At 46.8% G+C, this 21,551-nt stretch overlaps 1 protein-coding gene across 1 annotated transcript in view; it reads left to right on the top strand.

Annotated features, from left to right (window-relative positions):
• Positions 1 to 21,551, top strand: part of LOC141130885 (protein unc-13 homolog B-like) — a gene marked incomplete in the record, with an annotated part of 525,591 nt that overhangs the window by 415,798 nt on the left and 88,242 nt on the right. The window contains 3 exon segments of the mRNA XM_073618170.1: positions 3,847 to 4,010; positions 12,725 to 12,875; positions 12,981 to 13,049. Of these exon segments, the coding sequence (XP_073474271.1) occupies positions 3,847 to 4,010; positions 12,725 to 12,875; positions 12,981 to 13,049 (384 nt within the window).

Here is a 21,551-nt window from a genome sequence, read left to right as displayed (position 1 = left end):
CTCCCAATGATACCAATGATGGGACGCTATTCCTCCCAATGATACCAACGATGGGACGCTATTCCTCCCAATGATACCAACGATGGGACGCTATTCTTCCCAATGATGCCAATGTTGGGTCGCTATTCCTCCCAATGATACCAACGATGGGACGCTATTCCTCCCAATGATACCAACGATGGGACGCTATTCTTCCCAATGATACCAACGACGGAGCGCTATTCCTCCCAATGATACCAACGACGGAGCGCTATTCCTCCCAATGATACCAACGACGGAGCGCTATTCCTCCCAATTTTACCAACGACGGAGCGCTATTCCTCCCAATGATACCAACGACGGAGCGCTATTCCTCCCAATTTTACCAACGACGGAGCGCTGTTCCTCCCAATGATACCTACGATGGGACACTATTCCTCCCAATGATACCAACGATGGGGCGCTATTCTTCCCAATGATACCAACGACAGAGCGCTATTCCTCCCAATGATACAACAACGGAGCGCTATTCCTCCCAATTATACCAACGACGGAGTGCTATTCCTCCCAATTATATCAATGACGGAGCGCTATTCCTCCCAATGATACCAACGATGGGGCGCTATTCTTCCCAATGATACCAACGACAGAGCGCTATTCCTCCCAATGATACCAACGACGGAGCGCTATTCCTCCCAATGATACCAACGACGGAGCGCTATTCCTCCCAATGATACCAACGACGGAGCGCTATTCCTCCCAATGATACCAACGACGGAGCGCTATTCCTCCCAATGATACCAACGACGGAGCGCTATTCCTCCCAATTATACCAACGACGGAGCGCTATTCCTCCCAATTATACCAACGACGGAGCGCTATTCCTCCCAATTATACCAACGACGGAGCGCTATTCCTCCCAATTATACCAATGACAGAGCGCTATTCCTCCCAATGATACCAACGATGGGGTGCTATTCCTCCCAATGATACCAACGATAGGGCGCTATTCCTACCAATGATTGCAAATGTAGTGATGTTTACTCCCACTGATGCCAGGAAAATTTCCACTTCCGCTGGCCATAGTCCGGCCCGCCTGAAGTCTGAAGGACAATAAACTGGTCCTTTGTTTAGGAAGTTTGGAGACCCCCTGTCCTAGACCCATAAAGAAGTTTAATGAGGAACGTCTGTGCCAAAAAAAAGAGAAGAAAGGGCAATTTCCCTATAGTAGCACCTAATGTTTTAAGTGAGTTTAGCAAATCGATCAATCACTATTTAAATCCTTTTCGGAATGCATACTTCCTCTGGTGCCAGCAATTTCTCTGAGCACTTCCCTCTTTCAGTTTACCATGTTCCTTGGCTCAGGGTCAGTATGACACCTCTTTAACCAGTGAAGATTGAAAAACTTTTTTTCAATCACAAGGGATTAACCCTTTTAGACAAGTTAAGAGCCTCACTGGTGACAGGGCAGATGGCCACAGCTATGAAAAGTTTTTCAATCTTCACTGGTTAAAGAGGTGTCACGCTGACACTGAGCCAAGGAACAGTGGTAAACTGAAAGAGAGAAGTGCTCAGATGGCACAATTATCATGAGAAATTGCTGGCACCAGAGGAAGTATGCATTCCGAAAAGGATTTAGATATTGATCAATCGATTTGCTAAACTCCTTAAAACATTAGGTGCTACTGTAGGGAAATTGCCCTTTCTTCTCTTTTTTTTGGCACAGACGTTCCTCATTAAACTTCTTGATGGGTCTAGGGCAGTGATGAACCCCACATGTTTTGGAACTACATTTCCCATGATGCTCATGCACTCTGCAGTGTAGTTGAGCATCATGGGAAATGTAGTTCTAAAACATCTGAGGGTGCCAAGGTTCACCGTCACTGTCACTGGTCTAGGGGATCAATTGGAATCAAGATCAAGGTGTTAAATATTAAATAACAAGGTCCTACAAAAGCTCCAGAAGAAGCCACGTTTGTGGTGAAACATGCAGAGGCAATCACACTTTTGTACCTTGACTATTGAGTTGATATGGCCCAAATTTTACAAATTGTTTTATATTATCTATGTAATAAAAATTCTATATACTTTTTTGTAAATTTGATTTTGATTGATTTTTCTTAAAACTCCAGTCCTTTGCTCTCTGGGTATACATTGTTTTGTCAAACAAAATTGATCTATTTTTCCCCACAAATGGAGCTTTCTTTTGGTGGTATTTGATCACCTCTGGTTTTTTTTTTGCTATAAACAAAAAAAGACCGACCATTTTGAAAAAAAAAAAAAAAAACTATTTTTTATTTTCTGCTATAAAACGCATCCAATAACAAACATTTTTAAAAAATCTAATTTCTTCATCAATTTAGGCCAATTTGTATTCTTCTAAATATTTTTGGTTAAAAAAAAAATCGCAATAAGCGTATATTGATTGGTTTGTGCAAAAGTTATAGCGTCTACAAAATACGGGATAGATTTATGGGATATTTATTTATTTTTTTTACTAGTAATGACGGTGATCTATGATTTTTAGCAGGACTGCGACATTGCGGCGGACAATTCGGACACCGAAACTGAAATTTTTTACACTTTTTTTGGGAACCAGTGACATTATTGTGATACAGTGATCAGTGCTAAAAACATGCACTGACATTGTACTAATGTCACTGGCAGGGAAGGGGTTAACAGGGGCGATCAAGGGGGTTAAATGTGTTCCCTCACTGTGTTTCTAACTGTGTAGGGGGATGGGCTGCCTGGGACACCACACAGATCCGTCTTCCTGCATAGCAGAACGACAAGATCTCTGTGCCATCCTCTGTCAGAATGGAGATCTGCTTTGTTTACACAGGCAGATCCCCATTCTGTCACAGTGGGGAACGCTTGCGGGCGGTCGGCGGATATAAAGTCCGCCAGACCCACTGATTGGCTCCCCCCCCCCCTCCGCTGGCCCACAGATCGCCGTGTATGAACCCGACGTACACCTACGGCAATTTGCACAGCCGAGCCAACCTGCCCGCAGTATAACTGCGGCGGCAAGTGTTTAAAGTGATTGTTAACGTTCACCTTTGTAAAACAACCCAATCAGTTTAAAATAGAACTGAAAGGCAAAACATTTGTGTATAGATATAAAAATCCAATATAAATTCCCTTTTTTTTCTCCCTTTTCTTGATCACATTCCATCTGTTCTCAGCTGCATAAGAGCTGGGGGAGGAGAAACAGCAGCTCACTGATCTTCCCAGTGAATGACTGTCCAGGGGGGTGGTCTTAGGGACAAGTTTATCTGCAGTCTTCTCTTCTCTACATTTGTTCAAAGCACAGACATCTAAAGCTTGTTTGAGAGGTAGGGGGAAAAAAAAGGGGGGCGGAGAGCTGAAGTTACACTCTGCAGAGCTCAGTGGGGAGAGCTCTGAGAGCTGATTGGAGGGAAGGGACCCGCCCTCCTTCACACAGCACACAGGAATAGAGCTGAGGCTGTCAATCAGCTGGAGGTCCCTCCCATGTTTTTTTTCATGGTGTCAGGAAAACTTGTCAGAAGTGACTCATGCTGGTAGCAGAGGAAGGAGGCAGCACACAGAAATGACACTTAGTGCTCTAGATTGAGACAAATACACACTATAGATCAGGGATATACAATTATCGGACCTCAAAACTACAAGTCCCATCATGCCTCTGCCTTTGGGTGTCATGCTTGTGGCTGTCAGAGTCTTGCTATGCCTCATGGGACTTGTAGTTGTGCAACAGCTGGAGGTCCACTAATTGCATATCCCTGCTATAGAGGGATAGGCTTTGTTCATATTTCATGTGTAAGGTTTACAACCACTTTACAATACTCCCTGGACCATTCAAATGATTGCTGTCTCTTCTCCCTGCAGAACCTGTTCCATCACCTGACGGACATACAGGGGAGCGGGGTGGTGAAGATCCCGGAGGCCAAGGGTGACGACGCCTGGAAAGTTTACTTTGATGAGACCGCACAGGAGATTGTGGATGAGTTTGCAATGCGTTATGGGATTGAATCCATCTATCAAGCCATGACGTGAGTATTATATTCTATGTTAGTATGTGGGTGTAACATTGGCTACGCTGTTTAGTAGTGAGGGGGGGGGGGGTGATGGTGGAGGGGTCCTTGGGGATGGTGGGGGGCATTTTCTACACTGTAAAGTAATGGACCCGTCTTCATATTCATCACAATGATTTAAAGCTGAACTCCGGGATCAGCCAATATTTAAATTCGTTCGTCATGTGTGTTCTTCTTGAATCCCGATGTGCTTTGTGTGTTTCTTCCAAATCTGTACAGTAATCCAGTGTGAGACTTCCTGTTCTCTATGCATTGTTAAATCAGGTTAGGGAGTCTCTAAACAAGACATTTGGATGATGAGATAGTGAGTCCAGATCTTGAGATAAGTAGGTGTTTTTTTATTCACTGCAGTGGAGAGACACAACACACACCGATATTCAGCACCACAGGCCAAACGAAGAAGGAAGTGTCTCTGACCTAAAAACATCAAGTTTAACAATATATACTTTATGAATATGCATAAGCACTAGGCGTGTTATAGGTGTGATTGTATAGTTTAGTCCAATCAGCATTCATATCTTCCTTATTAGCAAGGGAACAGTTAAATAGGTGGTTACATCATGTGACTGGCAAAAAAAAATAGAATTCAGCAGTATCTGGTCAGTTCAGACTGGTTTTGGTACGAAGGCCTATTTTGAGCAGCTTTCTGGGTTCTTATCAGTAGTTTGTGTCGTCACATATCCAACAGTTTCAATTCCCAAGAATTAAAACAAGCCATCTGAGAAGGAAAAAAAAACAAATTGCAAATTCCCTTATCTTTTTTTTTTTTTTTTTTTTATTGCGCTGCACCGAAAATGCATGGGGTACCATTAAGCATTAATGACACCCCTGCCTGTCTGCTAAAGAGCAGTACATTTGTCTCTGTGTCGGGAATGTGCACAATTTTGCACGCATTCTGTGACATGCAGTATTGTGAATTTAGCCTAAGAGTGGGGGGGGGGGGGAATGCTTTTCAAGGAGGGGGAGGAGAAACAGCAGCACACTGATCCTCCCACAGAAAGGCTGTGCAGGGGTGTGGGGAGGGGGTGCGTATCAGGACAAGTCTGATCATTGGAGGAGAGCAGGCTGAATTACCAGAAAAGCTAGAGAACTGACCACTCTGTGCTTTCATAGTTAGATAGTAGGTGTGGTTGAAAAAAGACACAAGTCCATCAAGTCCAACCTATGTGTGTGATTATGTGTCAGTATTACATTGTATATCCCTGTATATTGCGGTCATTCAGGTGCTTATCTAATAGTTTCTTGAAGCTATCAATGCTCCCCGCTGAGACCACCGCCTGTGGAAGGGAATTCCACATCCTTGCCGCTCTTACAGTAAAGAACCCTCTACGTAGTTTAAGGTTAAACCTCTTTTCTTCTAATTTTAATGAGTGGCCACGAGACTTTTTAAAATAGCAAAGAACAAGTGCGCAAAACCACAATTCCACAGCTTAATGGACAATGGTAGCAAAATTAGAACAGCTGCCAACATAAGGGGTGTCCTCACCCACCCTAATGTACAATGTCTTAATGGTGAAAGTATGTGGCACTCATCTAGATGTACCATTCACAATGATAAATCAATTGCAAAGTAGCCAGAAAAAACTGAGTACTACCTTATCATAACAAATATATGTTGCCTATAGGTGATACAGCAACACATACATACTACGAGGGAGTAAGTATAGCCAATATGTCTGTTATATTCACATAAATTATATGCTGCAGTGCACACTCCAACCTTCTCATGTGGAGGAGTAACTAAACAAATCTCAAGTGTTTAAATACTAGTGGTTGGTCTGGATAAACCGTAACTAAAAATCACCTGTGTAAAATATTTCTAAAAACTTAGTGAATGAAAATTGGTCACAAAAATGATGATGAAAAAATCTTGACATAAATTACACTTCATAAATAAATACAATGTACATAATAGTCCACACTATTAGGTGATTGAGTGAAAAACAGAGTGACAAAAATACGCATATAAAAATAGTGATCATTAAAATTGGGCCACATACTTTCACCATTAAGACACTAGACTTTTTAAACGCCCTTCCGCAAAAAAGTTTTTATCCTGGGGTCACCAGTACGGTATTTATAAATTGAAATCATATCCCCTCTCAAGCGTCTCTTCTCCAGAGAGAATAAGTTCAGTGCTCACAACCTTTCCTCATAACGAAGATCCTCCAGACCCTTTATTAGCTTTGTTGTCCTTCTTTGTACTCGCTCCATTTCCAGTACATCTTTCCTGAGGACTGGTGCCCAGAACTGGACAGCATACTCCAGGTGCGGCCGGACCAGAGTCTTGTAGAGCGGGAGAATTATCGTTTTATCTCTGGAGTTGATCCCCTTTTAATGCATGCCAATATTCTGTTTGCTTTGTTAGCAGCAGCTTGGCATTGCATGCCATTGCTGAGCCTACTAGGACCCCCAGGTCCTTTTCCATCCTAGATTCCCCTAGAGGTTCTCCCCCCAGTGTATAGATTGCATTCAGATTTTTGCCACCCAAATACATTATTTTACATTTTTCTACATTGAACCTCATTTGCCATGTAGTTGCCCACCCCATTAATTTGTTCAGATCTTTTTGCAAGATTTCCACATCCTGCGGAGAAGTTATTGCCCTGCTTAGCGTAGTATCGTCTGCAAATACAGAGATTGAACTATTTATCCCATCCTCCAGGTCATTTATGAACAAATTAAATAGGATTGGTCCCAGCACAGAACCTTGGGGAACCCCACTACCCACCCCTGACCATTCTGAGTACTCGCCATTTATCACCACCCTCTGAACTCGCCCTTGTAGCCAGTTTTCAATCCATGTACTCACCCTATGGTCCATGCCAACAGACCTTATTTTTTACAGTAAACGTTTATGGGGAACTGTGTCAAATGCTTTTGCAAAATCCAGATACGTCTGGGCCGTCCTTTATCTGGATGGCAACTCACCTCCTCATAGAAGGTTAGTATATTGGTTTGGCAAGAACGATTCTTTATGAATCCATGCTGATTACTGCTAATGATACCGTTCTCATTACTAAAATCTTGTGTATAGTCCCTTATCATCCCCTCAAAGAGCTTACATACTATTGATGTTAGGCTAACTGGTCTGTAATTCCCAGGGATGTATTTTGGCCCTTTTTAAAATATTGGTGCTACATTGGCTTTTCTCCAATCAGCTGGTACCATTCCAGTCAGTAGACTGTCTGTAAAAATTAGGAACAATTGTCTGGCAATTATTTGACTAAGTTCCCTAAGTACCCTCAGATGCAAGCCATCTGGTCCTGGTGACTTATTAATGTTAAGTTTTTCGAGTCTAATTCTGTCCTCTGTTAACCATGGAGATGCTTCCTGTGATGTGTCATGAGGATAAACACTGCAGTTTTGGTTACTGAAGCCCCCCGATTCCCTTGTGAAGACTGAGGAGAAGAATAAATTCAATACCTTCGCCATCTCCCCATCCTTTGTAACCAGATGTCCTTCCTCATTCTTTATGGGGCCAATATGGTCTGTTCTCCCTCTTTTACTGTTTATATACTTAAAACATTTATTGGGGTTATTTTTGTTCTCCTCCACTATATCTCATGCCTAGGGTGGTCAGTTTTTTAATAGAAAAGCAGAGGGACTGGCAGGAGCGCCAGGGATTTATTACAAAGGAAGCAATACAAAGAGAAGAGGAGATGTTTTCATACAGGTACATGGTACAGCAGGCACATATCAGGAATATGAAATGTTGGATTTACAAGCACTCTATTAGAGCCCTTGCACACTGGGGCGGTTTGCAGGCGCTATTGCGCTAATAATAGTGCCTGCAAACCGCCCCGAAAGTGCCGCTGCTGTCATCCCAGTGTGAAAGCCCCGAGGGCTTGCACACTGGAGCGATGCGCTGACAGGACGGTAAAAAAAGTCCTGCCAGCAGCATCTTCGGAGCGGTGAAGGAGCGGTGTGTATACCGCTCCTTTACCGCTCCTGCCCATTGAAATCAATGGGACGGCGCGGCTATACCGCCGGCAATGCGCCTCTGCAGAGGCGCTTTGCGGTGGTATTTAACCCTTTCTCGGCCGCTAGCGGGGGGTAAAACCGCCCCGCTAGCGGCCGCATACCGACGGTAAAACGCCGCTAATAATAGCGGCGTTTTACCGCCGACGCCGCCCCCCCCGCCCCAGTGTGCAAGGGCTCTTAGAGATGTCACCCCGCTGGCTGTGCAGTGCAGCAGAGATGTGTAAATCATAAGACTAGCCGTGCAGTACTACTAGTCCCTCAGCAGGTAAAATGTGTATTTTGACATCCTAATACATTTTCCCACTTACTATGTTTTTTCTTCCCATCCTGTAATCCCTTGCCCTGTGGTGACAATGATTGATTTCACCGCCGCAATTGTTGGATAAGACGTGTAATATAGAGACGTCTGGGCGGTGATCGGCTCCCCGTGTGGTGGAATTATTATCCCCGCGTTGTTTCTTGTATCATTTACATGGCAGTGATAGGAGGAAATAAATCCCGTCACTCTTTTATCTGCTATTAAGTGACACGATTCTCTGCAGAAAAGTGTTATTCACGCCGCAGGCGGGGGAGCCAGAAATAGATCTTCTCATTAGTCGTATACAGCGCACAGTGCGGGGGCAGACCGAGCGCCCATCCACGCCGGACATCTGTCTTCATACAGAAGGTCCTCCATACACACAGGTGTCATACAGAAGTTGCTGAGCATGGAGCTCACTGTCATATATTGCAGAATAAGGCAGCCCAGACAGGATTTGTTTTATTTCCTTCAACCAGCATATAGAATGGAAGAAAATGAATCGATTCCCCCATCCACACATTTGAGGAAACCTCTCCCGTGGGGCTATTGTATTCTGGCTGGAGAGATCAGCCTATGACAGTCTCTTCATACATGTGATCAGCCTATGACAGTCTCTTCACACCTGTGATCAGCCTATGACAGTCTCTTCACACCTGTGATCAGCCTATGACAGTCTCTTCATACATGTGATCAACTAGCCTGCCCATAGATGGCGGCTGCATTCGTTTTCTTTTTTTAGGCTCCCACCCCCCCTAATTTTCACCAGGTGATTCTGTCAAGTAACACTCCTCCTGTCCTAAGGGGGCAGCACCTATTTGGGAAGCAGTGCCGGGGGTGTCGGGGGTGGGTGGTGGACGGTGTCGGTGGTGGGTGGTGGACGGTGTCGGTGGTGGGTGGTGGACGGTGTCGGGGGTGGGTGGTGGACGGTGTCGTGGGTGGGTGATGGACGGTGTCGGGAGTGGGTGGTGGACGGTGTCGGGAGTGGGTGGTGGACGGTGTCGTGGGTGGATGATGGACGGTGTCGTGGGTGGATGATGGACGGTGTCGTGGGTGGGTGATGGACGGTGTCGGGAGTGGGTGGTGGACGGTGTCGGGAGTGGGTGGTGGACGGTGTCGGGGGTGGGTGGTGGACGGTGTCTGGGGTGGGTGGTGGACGGTGTCTGGGGTGGGTGGTGGACGGTGTCGGGGGTGGGTGGTGGACGGTGTCGGGGGTGGGTGGTGGACGGTGTCGGGGGTGGGTGATGGACGGTGTCGGGGTCGATGATGAACGCTTGGGGCTCACATCTTGAGTCTTGTGAGCAGTGAATAGTAGGGAGTCGCCGGTTTGCTGGGTATTATGTAAGTGGAACAGTTGAGGAATTCCCCATTACTGATGATGGATCTCAGGGTGGATGGTGAACGGTGTGTGGGTGTATGATGAACGGTGTGTGGGTGTATGATGAACGGTGTCTGGGTGTATGATGGACGTCGTCTGGGTGGATGATGGACGTCGTCTGGGTGGATGATGGACGTCGTCTGGGTGGATGATGGACGTCGTCTGGGTGGATGATGGACGTCGTCTGGGTGGATGATGGACGTCGTCTGGGTGGATGATGGACGTCGTCTGGGTGGATGATGGACGTCGTCGGGGTGAATGATGGACGTCGTCGGGGTGAATGATGAACGTCGTCGGGGTGGATGATGGACGTCGTCGGGGTGGATGATGGACGTCGTCGGGGTGGATGATGGACGTCGTCGGGGTGGATGATGGACGTCGTCGGGGTGGATGATGGACGGTGTCGGGGTGGGTGATGTTGGGGTGGGTGATGGACAGTGTTTTGGGTGACTCATAGTCCTGACTTCCTCGCCATCCTCTGGGTTACGTGGCAAATAGCAGGCAAAATGGACAGCGCATCCTCCTGATGCATCCTAATGTAACTTTGTATGGATGGGCCATGCCCGTCATCCGCTGACATTTCCACACACAAAGGTTCTTATTATCAATGATATACTCCGGAGGAGCTGATTAACCTCCGCTCAGTGCCGGGGACAATTAGAATGTCGGTGACATTTCCGTATAAGGCGAGGTGCCGCTTCTCTGGATAAACCATCCCCGGCTTTCACCTTTTTCTGTCTAGACCAGATCTCAGACATTCTATTGGAGGGGGTTTGTGGCGTTCAGGATTTTTTGTACTTTTTGCTTATAGTTTTATCAGTAAAAATGATAAATGTGTAGAAAACGTGCCACTGGCAGTCCTTCTACATAAAATAAGGGAACATAGCTATCACCAGATGGTAAGAGGGTCTAAGAGTGAAACTCTGGGCATTTTCTTTTTTTAATAAATAATCCCCAACTGCTTCAAAATTAAAACAAAAAAGCAGCTCTGTCTGTAGTACTCACTATGATGTGGCCCCAATGTTAATTCCTTTCCACCACTAGATGTCCTCAGTCTTCTAAATTGAATGACAGCCGGCATCATTTAACCAGGAAGTGATAATTCAGCTTATACGACTGAGGACATCTAGTGGTGGAAAGGAATAACACAGGGACTACGCTTTACTATGATGCCCTGTCCTCAATCTTTCAGGTTGTGATGCTGGGTGTCATTCAGCTTGGAAGACTGAAGACATCTAGTGGTGGAAAGACATAACACAGGACTACGCCTTAGTAGGTAATGCCACCTGTCCTCAGTCTTTCTGGTTAAGTGATGCTGGGCAGAATTCAACTTAGAAGACTGAGGACATCTAGTGGTGGAAATGAATAACACAGGGACCATGCTTTAGTAGATAATGCCAATAGGAAGCTCCTCGATGGGCGGGTCCATGACGCCCTGTCCTCAGTCTTTCTGGTTAAGTGATGCTGGGCAGAATTCAACTTAGAAGACTGAGGACATCTAGTGGTGGAAATGAATAACACAGGGACCATGCTTTAGTAGATAATGCCAATAGGAAGCTCCTCGATGGGCGGGTCCATGACGCCCTGTCCTCAGTCTTTCTGTTAATGATGCTGGGTGTCATTCAACTGAGAAGACTGAAGACATGTAGCGGTGGGAAGGAATTAACACAGGGACATCACCACAGTGACTTTTGCTACGTTGAATGGCGCCCAGCATTACTTAACCTGGAAGACTGAGAACAGGGCGTTATGGATCAGCCCTTTGAGGGGCATCCTGTTAGTAATACTCGCTGCGGCACTGCCCCCGTGTTAATTCCTTTCCACCACTAGATGTCCTCAGTCTTCTAAGTTGAATGATGTCCAGCATCACTTAACCTGGAAGATTAAGAACAGGGTGTCATGGACCCGCCCTTTAAGGGGCATCCCGTTAGTAATACTTTGACACTGTCCCTGTGTTAATTCCCTTTCACCACTAGATGTCCTCAGTCTTCTAAGCTGAATGACGCCCAGTGTCACCTAACCTGGAAGACTGAAAACAGGTAGTCTTGGACCCGCCCCTTAGTAATGCTCACTGTGGAGCTGTCCCCCTGTTAGTTCTGTTTCACCACTAGATGCCCTCAGTCTTCTAAGTTGAATGACGCCCAGTATCACTTAACCTGGAAGACTGAGGACGGGGCGTCATAAACCTGCTTTGTGAGGGGCATTCCATTGGCCCTGCTCTCGGCATCATTGAGTACCGATCAGTGGCTGGAGAAGATCCGAAGAGGACCCTGTATCTCGTGTGACCGCCATAAAGACATATGAGAAAACTTTTTTTTTAAAAACTCATACATGGGGCCAGAGCACTGTAGGGGGTAGTATCAGGTTGGGTATGGATTTGTGTTTTATAGAAAAACTCCACTTTTGCTAGAAAAAAAATAGCCATATTCTCATACCCTATATGAGAATGCTTCCTCTGGATTTAGGGTTCTAAAGGCACAAGGGAAGGTGGGGGTGGGGTGTTTACTAAAACTGAAGCAGTTGCATGCAGTGACCAGTCTGCTTCTAGCTTGAGCTTGTTCAGTTAAAGCAGAGTCCTGCCCCCCCCAAAAAAAAATGAAAAGTCAGCAGCTACGCATACTGTAGCTGCTGTCTTTTAATATTAGGACACTTGCCTGTCTTGGAATCCAGCGAGGATGGTACCCCCCCCTCCCCCGGTTCCTTACTGCGCATGTGTGAAGTGCGTTGAGCTTTCTTACTGGCCCGGCAGCAGGGGAAGGAGGAGGAAGGGGGCCAAACTTCTGATGTACCGTGCCGCGGCGAGGTCCGACGGAGATAGGGACCAGCTCCCCTCTCCCCCCTGAAAGGGGAGAGGAATCAGATAAGCCGCAGTTACACTTTTGGGTGGAACTCCGCTTTAAGCTTTGAATATGAAAGCTATATGCCAATTGGTTGCCATGCACATCTTTAGTTGACCTCGATCATCCTATGTGAGTAGTAAAATGTCTAATATTCTTTTTCTTTTCCCCGTAGGCACTTTGCCTGCCTGTCCTCGAAGTACATGTGTCCGGGAGTTCCAGCCGTCATGAGCACCTTACTGGCCAACATCAACGCCTACTACGCTCACACCACGGCCTCCACCAACGTGTCTGCCTCTGACCGATTCTCGGCCTCCAACTTCGGGGTGAGTTCGATCAGCCCCCCCCCCCCACTTATTGTCCACCCTCCATACAATGCGGTTTTCTGCTCGCAGCCCTTTATTGAACTACTGTGTCTTTTCTCGGTACAGAAAGAACGCTTCGTGAAGCTCCTGGATCAGCTGCACAATTCTCTGCGGATCGATCTCTCCATGTACAGGGTGAGTTCAGAAATAGCAGCAAACACAAAGAGATGATTGCAGATTGCCAGCGTTCCCTCGCCTCTCCCTGTAATCCCGCTGCGCGGCAAATGGCTGAATCCTCTGTGTAATTAACTATCTCCTGGAAGAAGATGTACAATCGGGGGGCTCGGAGGATCCGCCAAGGGAGAACGGAACCTGTGATTAGTGTGTGATACAAACCGCTCCAGCTCTAATATATTACTAGAGGCACCGCTATTGATGACAGGGTGTCTGGTGACAATTATAGAAATGGGAGTTACTTAAACCTAACTATAACCTGTCATATCGCTTCATTACACTTCCTGAAAGGGAGAAAATAGGCTCCTAGATTAAAGAGACTTATCGGAGGCTTCAAAATCAACTTGTCAGTCACTGTAAACTTATTGCCAACACCACAAAATGCGTTCATTAGCCACAAAAAATTATATGTCTCTGTGCCTCTCTGAAGCTAGATTCACCTTCAGGGCTTATCCCTGCAACTTTCCATATTTCTGTCCAGTAAAAGTGCCTTTACTAGCCACATAGGTGGTCTCAATGGATGGTATAGCTTAGCCCTGAGGTCTTTGAGGTCAAGTCTCAGCTACAAAGTGACTCTTCATAAAAGAACTCACTGCACTTAAAGAGGAGCTCCAGTCCCCCCCCCCCCCCCCAAAAAAAACTTGCTCCATCCTGACCTGAATTGATTTTTCAGTTGGCAGGTACTGTAGCTGCTGACTTTTAATGTAAGGAAGGACATTTACCTATCTGGGGATCCACCGCCATCCTCACCTGAGACGATTCTTTCATCAACAAATGCTGTAGCTGCTGACTTTTAATGTAAGGATACTCACCTGTCCAGGGATCCAGCGCCATCCTCACCTGAGCTGATTCTTTAGTCGACTTTGGGTGCAGGCACCAGCATCTTAATTAAAGAAAACTGGCAGTGAAGCCTTTCAGCTTCCCACTGTGCATGCGAGCCGCACTGTGCTTTGTGAATGTTCCCGCAGTTATCTGGGGCCTGTGATGTGTCCCAGAAGGCTGCGGGGAAAGGGGTGGGAGGGGGGCAGAAATTCTGTGAGCGGGTAGCTGTCTAGGTGCTGGTACAGGCAAGGATGGTGCTGTCCAGGGATCCAGCACCATCCTCACCTGAGCTGATTCTTTAGTCGACAAATACTGTAGCTGTTGACTTTTAATGTAAGGACATAGTAAAGACACTTACCTATCCGGGGATCCAGCGCCATCCTCACCTGACCCAATTCTTCAGTCAACAAATATTGTAGCTGCTGACTTTTAATGTAAGGACAATGTAAGGACACTTACCTTTCTGGGTATCCAGCGCCATTCTTACCTGAGCCAATTCTTCAGTCAACAAATACTGTAGCTGCTGACTTTTAATGTAAGGACACTTACCTATCCTGGTATTCAGCGCCATTCTCACCTGAGCCAATTCTTCAGTCAACATATACTGTAGCTGCTGACTTTTAATGTAGGGACACTTACCTATCCGGGGATCCAGCGCCATTCTCACCTGTGCTGATTCTTCAGTCAACTTTGGGTGCAGGCACCAGCATCTTAATTAAAGGAAACTAGCAGTGAAGCCTTGCAGCTTCCCACTGTGCATGTGCAAGCCGCACTGCGCTTTTGTGAATGTTCCCGCAGTTATCTGAGGCCTGTGATGTGTCCCAGAAGGCTGCATGGAAAGGAGGGCAGAACTTTCGTGAGCGGGTAGCTGTCCAGGCGCTGGTTCAGGCGAGGATTGTGCTGTCCAAGGATCCAGCACCACCCTCACCTGAGCTGATTCTTCATTCGACAAATACTGTAGCTGCTGACTTTTAATGGAAGGTCACTTACCTGTCCAGGGATCCAGCACCATCCTCACCTGAACCGATTCTTTAGTCGACCAATACTGTAGCTGCTGACTTTTATTGTAAGGGCACTTACCTGTCCAGGGATCAAGCGCCATCCTCACTTGAGACAATTCTTCAGTCAACCTCTGTGTGCAGGTGATGGTGCTACAGCTTGGGGCTCCTGTATAGACTATGTAAAAGCTGGCACTCATCTATGGGCTGATAGATAAAATAGTGTTGACACGTTTCAGCCATGGAAGGCCTTAGTCATCTAGAACGAAGGCCATCCTTGGCTAAAATGTGATAATACGGTTTTATCTTGGATTTCACCCTGTGACTTAATAAAGAGGATTGTACAGCCCATGTACGAACGCCAGCTACAAAGAGCGACTAGTTTCAGAGAGGCACACGGTGGAGTGTTTTGTGATTGCAAAATGTGAGTTTGTCTTCTGCTTTTAGGCAGAATCTAAATCGGGTACATACGGTACTATCTAGGTGAAAGCGGCAACAGCCTGAATAGAAAAGTCTGTCTCCTGCCAGCATGCTCTCCTGCCAGAGCTGTCTGTTGGAAGCAGTGGTCTCTTTGCAGAAGTCAGACGTGTCCACTACTGAGTCAGACCTGGAGAACTTCAGCTCAGACTCAGCGGGGTGGAGTGCCGGACCTTTGCAAAGAGGACACTGCTTCCACAAAAGCATGCTGGAAGTGCCCAAGCCTTTGTACATATACTGTAGCTGCTTTCTCTGTGTGGAAGCAGTGGTCTCTCTGCAGAGGTCAGACATGTCCACTACTGAGTCAAAGCTGGAGAACCTTAGCTCTGACTCAGCGGGGTGGAGTGTCGCACCTTTGCAAAGAGGGCACAGCTTCCACACAAGCATGCTGGCAGTGGCCAGGCTTTTCTATGTAGACTGTTGCTGCTTCCTTCATGTGGAAGCAGTGGTCTCTCTGCAGAGGTCTGACACACACAATGCTAAGTCAGAATACAGACACAGCACACAAAAGCACTACAGTGAAACTCGTTCCCAACACTATTCTCACAAATGTCCCTTCCTCCTACCTATTCTGCCTAAACTGTGTAAATAAGATCTGTATACTTACCTTTTTTCAGTCTGATCACATGATCCCGCAACTCCGTCTTCCCTGTCTGCAAGCGGCAGCTGAAGGGGAGAGGAGGGAGCGCCGGCAGTGGCTGAGCAATAGGACCTATATGTGACGTCACCGCCTGTGGAATTCACAGCCCCCTTGCAGATTGGGAGCTCTAGCTCTGACTCAGCAGGGGAGTGTCAGACCTTTGCAAAGAGACCATTGCTTCCACATAAGCAAGTGTGCTTCTCTGCAGCATGCTGGCAATGGACAAGCTTTTCTATTTAGACTGTGGCTGCTTTCTTTGTGTGGAAGCAGTTGTCTCTCTGCAGAGGTCTGACACGCACACAGCTGAGTCAGGACTAGAGCTCTCCAATTAGCAGGGAGTATGAGCTTTGCTATCAGCAGGAATTGCCTACCTTTACTGCCAGGAGATCCCCAGGCAATGGGCAAGTCTCTTAAAGACGCCTCTTAAGTTTGTTGGAAGGGTGGCAAACTGGTGAAAATAAGAGATCCTAATGGGTACAAGCACTCACTTTCGCCCCCTAGATGTAACCTAAATGGGGCCACTGATTCAGGGACAGAGGGTGGAGGAGTGTTTGTACCTGGTGTCTGTAGCAATCTCATACAACAATGATCCTTTGATCCCCCTTATCACATCTCGCCCATGTCCCATCCTGCATTCCCCCAGAGCCGTCCTTCACTGAGAACAAGGCTACAGGGGAGCCTGACAATGCCGAGTGATGTGAAGCTTTACATTCATAATAGATGAGCCATCATGAAAGGGAATGTCTGTGTTTGATTCTTGCTTTATGTTGCAGACAACGGCTTGCTTTGTTGCTTTCTCACTCCATGTGCCCAATGGGGGGCAGCAGGAAAAGTAAAAACCACAAACAGACAAAGCACACAAAAGCATGAACGCCACCCTTAAAGAGACCCTGTCACCAGACCATTCATTAAAAAAAAATTATAATCTTCCTATACGATAAGGGGTGGAGGAGCTGGGACAGCAAAGTCTAATTAGAGTCTCTGAGAAGAAGTGAGGGCTGTGGCGTGCAAGGAAGGAGGGGGATGTGCTAGGGAACTGACTCGGAAGTCAAATTTCCTAGGAGGTTCAAAGGTACATTGCAAGTTGAGCTTTTTAATTTTCCCAGTGGGGCCACGTGAGAAACTGGGACTGTTGTGGAGGGCCAATCCGATATTTATAAATTCCCTCCACTGTTCTACATGCCTATGGCATATGACGTCCCTTCCACAGCAAGGCAGGAGTAAATACTGGCTAGTTGGGGCATAGTTTCTACTACTTACTGGTGGCATGGGGGGCAAGCGGGACCTGGCAACACCTACCTACATGCCCTCATTTGCTTCATATCCTTGTTGCCTACCTCTTATGGTCCACCCCAGTCACTTTGAAGGGTTGTGCTGCCACTCCTACACATACAATGCCAATTAAGGGCAAAAGTGTGACTGCTGCCATCTTGGCGACCGCGGTGGACCAACAAATGCAAAAGCACAGTTGCCGCCATCTTGTTGACTGGCCAGCTTGGATTCAGGGATTTCTGATTGACCTCATGAAAACAGGGACAGCCAAAAGGCTGGGTGGGGGGGGTGTAAAATGTCTACGTATGTTTTAGAAGGCCAGCTGTGCCTTGTCCTTCTGATATCAGTCTTGTTAGCCACTATGATCATCAATCTTGCTATATGATAAGGGGTGGAGGAGCTGGGACAGCAAAGTCTAATTAGACTCTCCGAGAAGAAGTGAGGGCTGTGACATGCAAGGAAGGAGGGGGATTTGCTAGGGAGGGCCAATCCAATATTTACAGTATATATTTCCTCCACTGTTCTACATGCCTATGGCATATGACGTCCCTTCCACAGCACAGCAAAAGTAAATACCGGCTAGTGGGGGCATAGTTTCTACTACTTACTGGTGGAGTGGGGAGCAAGCAGGACCTGGCAATACCTACCTACATGCCCTCATCCGCTTCATATCCTTGTTGCCCACCTCTTATGGTCCACCCCAGACTGATATCAGTCTTGTTAGCCACTGTGATCATCTCTTCTGCTCCAGGTCAGCCACACATGCCCCATCTTATTCTGCTAGAGAACACAGACAGAACAGTGGGGACATTGCAATCATTCACCCCTTGCATGACCACTGCCCTCCGTAACACCCCCGAGCGCCCTTCCCCCTCCTCTAACTGCAGCTGCGGGACTGGTACACTTATGCTGGATGGATCTTGGAGCTCTGGCTCGACCGTTCCTCAACCAATCTGTCTTCCTGTTCAATAATGAAACATTTACCATCTGTTCTGTACAGACTTCCAAAGGAATTGGCCTGAAATGTTTATCAACACTTATGCGCATTGACGAGTAACTAAAGACAAAATAAAAAGAAATGCATTTGGTGTTTACGTTGAATCACAGCTCTACTTCCTCCTACAGGGAATGGCGCAATGGTTTTATATATTTACGTTTATGTTTTATTTTGATCAGTACAAAAAATATGGTTACAAAGTAAAGTATGTTTGTTTTGTTTTTTGTTTTGTACATATTCAGCCACTAGGTGGTGCTCTTGGTTCTGTGCCACTCTTTCCAGGCTCTTCATAGCGCCACTGGTGGGGGGGGAAAAGCCAGTTGCTTACATATTTCAATAGCTCAAGCTGACTTTACACAACAACTTTTTTTTTTTTCAGAAGGCTGTGTGTAATGTTTCAGAATACAGTATCTGCAAGTAATTGCTGGCACCCTGCTTTAACATTGTACTTTTACAGAGCCTGATGTTTGCCCAGCGTGATACTGGGAGCCCCCCAAAAATTTTTACTTGCATAGGTCTCGGCAGCAACACCCCACATTATACATGGAGTATTGCCTACTGGCAAGTCCATTTTCTTAGGGTCTCCTGTGACACACTGGTGAGTTGTGCAGGCCCAGTAGCCGTGCAGTTTAGCAACTAGGGTCTGCTTAGTACCAGGACAAGGAGCCAGAACTGCGCCACCCCCACTGTTAATACATTCTGTAGAATGGGTGTACCACACTACATCATTTTTTGGTCCCCTTTCTCATCTGCAGGGGCATTTCTAGGTGGCAAAAAGACTAAGGCCGGCACGGGGGGTGCGTTAGTGGCGTGGGGTCTTTTGACTGGGTGGTGGGGTTGTGTGGCGGGGGGTAAGCTCACTTGCTGGTTGCTGCCTGGCTTACCAGTGCCCATCAATGCTGACCACTAAACTCACCTGCCTGACACACTGACTATTACACTGACCTACCTACCTTACATACATGCACTGACCTACCTACCTGACATACACTGACCTACCTGACCAGGAGACAGACTTCGTGTGTCCTGCAGCAGCTCAGCTCAGCCGTGGTGTGCGGTGCGCCCATCATCATCACAGCAGGCAGCCAGAGGAGGAGAGGAGAGCCACCTGCCGGAGCACCGAGTGGGGATCTCAGTGATGAGGCGCGGCGCCCGCCTTCTGGAGCCTGCAACGCCTATGATGGACGCGGTCCCGGCATTGGACCAGTGGGACGTCCATCATAGGCGCTGCAGGCTCCAGAAGGCAGGGCCTGCTATGTCACTCGGCGGCGCTCAGGGCTAACAATACAATGGTGCTGAGACCCAGGGTTTTTCGGAGACCCATTTGGGACTCCAGCCCCCCCGATGCCACTGCTCATCTGCCCTCAGGGCAGCTGCCCCTCCTGCCCACCCCTTGTCCTGGCCCTGGTTCTGCTAGTCCTGCACAGGTTAATTTCACCGCAGTTTCACTAGACCTTCCTGCACACAAGTTGTGGTTTCTGTTTGGAGGTAAAAAAAAGGCAGTGTGTGCTACTCTTGGTAGTGGAAATAAAGCACCTGCATATATCGGTCACTGGGAGAAGGGCAGATACGCAAATCGGCTCTGTAGGAGGAGGCAAGGATAGGTAACAAAGGTACAGTAAGCTCAGAGGGTGTCTCCATCTTGGGGGACACTGACTGAAGCAAGGATGGGTTATTCAAATAAAAGAATGCATTTTATAAGTAGGTTGCTATATTTGTGACTTGAACGTCTTTTTTCCGGAATAGAATTCCTCTGTACCAGTACTGTGCTGGCTGCAATAGAGTGTCACATTGCTGCAAGTCAAAATTCAGATTTGTAAATCTTCAGCATAGCAAAGTGTGAAACTGCCGAGACATAGGCCTGGGGACATCTGTACATCTCCCAAGAAGAGCCCTCTGCCGGTCTTGGTTCCATATTTGGGTTATGTAAATGTTTGCTGAAGTTTGTTACTTTTTCTGAAAGTGGAAAAATGTTTCTAGTAGCAATAGCCAAAAAAAGAAATATATTATTAATGCACAGGGAGTCTTTTCAAAGGGGACCTGTACTCCGATGTTACCAGCGATGCTGAAATTAATAAATATTAGAAGAGCTGAAATAAATGATCCCCCTAGAGCAGCATTTCTCAAAATTTTTATCCCAGAGGAACCCATAAAATAATTTTTAGGTCTCGGGCAACCCTTACTAAAACCAAATGCCTCTTACATTGGTGGTCCATAAGAATGCCATCCTTACAGACAGCTAAAATGGTAAAAAAAAAAAAAAATCATTCCCAGTGCCCACGAAAAAGCCCTCACATCCATTATTTTATATGATGATAATTAAAACTAAAACTAAACTCCCAAGACATGCTGGTCTAAATTGTCCCTAGCATGTGTATGAATGTGAGTTAGGGACCTTAGATTGTAAGCACCTTGAGGGTAGGGACTGATGTGAATGTACAATGTATATGTAAAGCGCTGCGTAAATTGATGGCGCTATACAAGTACCTGAAATGAAATGAAATGAAAATTAAATGAAAATTAAATTTATCAGGAAGTCAGATTTACAAGCAACAGCACCTTTTCTATATGCAAAATAATATGACATACCATAATGTTCAATTCCAAGTGGCGGGCTAGAGCAGTATAGGGGCAGGCTAGTGTAGTGTATGGGCAGGCTAGGGTAGTATATGGACAAGCTAGGGCAGTATAGGGGTGGGCTAGGGCAGTGTAGGGGCAGGCTAGGGCAGTATAGGGGCGGGCTAGTTCAGTATAGGGGCGGGCTAGGGTACTATATGGACAGGCTAGGGTAATATATGGACAAGCTAGGACAGTATAGGGGCGGGCTAGGGCAGTATAGGTATGGGCTAGGGTAGTGTAGGGGCGGGCTAGGGTAGTATATGGACAAGCTAGGGCAGTATAGGGGTGGGCTAGGGCAGTGTAGGGGCAGGCTAGGGCAGTATAGGGGCGGGCTTGGGTACTATATGGACAGGCTAGGGTAATATATGGACAAGCTAGGACAGTATAGGGGCGGGCTAGGGCAGTATAGGTATGGGCTAGGGTAGTGTAGGGGCGGGCTAGGGTAGTATAGGGGCAAGCGGAGCAGGCAAGTGGGCAGTTGTCACTCATCATGACACACAAAACTGCTGGAAAAAAAATCTTGGTCATCAATTTGCTGGGTAAATAGAAGAGGAGAGGTGGCTGTGGTTAAATTTGCTGCCCCCCTCAAAGTGCTGCCTGGGTCCAATGGACCCAATGGGACCCATGGTAGGGCCGGC

Source organism: Aquarana catesbeiana, linkage group LG01 (genome assembly GCF_042186555.1).
Source record: "Aquarana catesbeiana isolate 2022-GZ linkage group LG01, ASM4218655v1, whole genome shotgun sequence".
Taxonomy (NCBI): Eukaryota; Metazoa; Chordata; class Amphibia; order Anura; family Ranidae; genus Aquarana; species Aquarana catesbeiana.
This window is presented reverse-complemented; position numbering and strand designations above follow the sequence as displayed.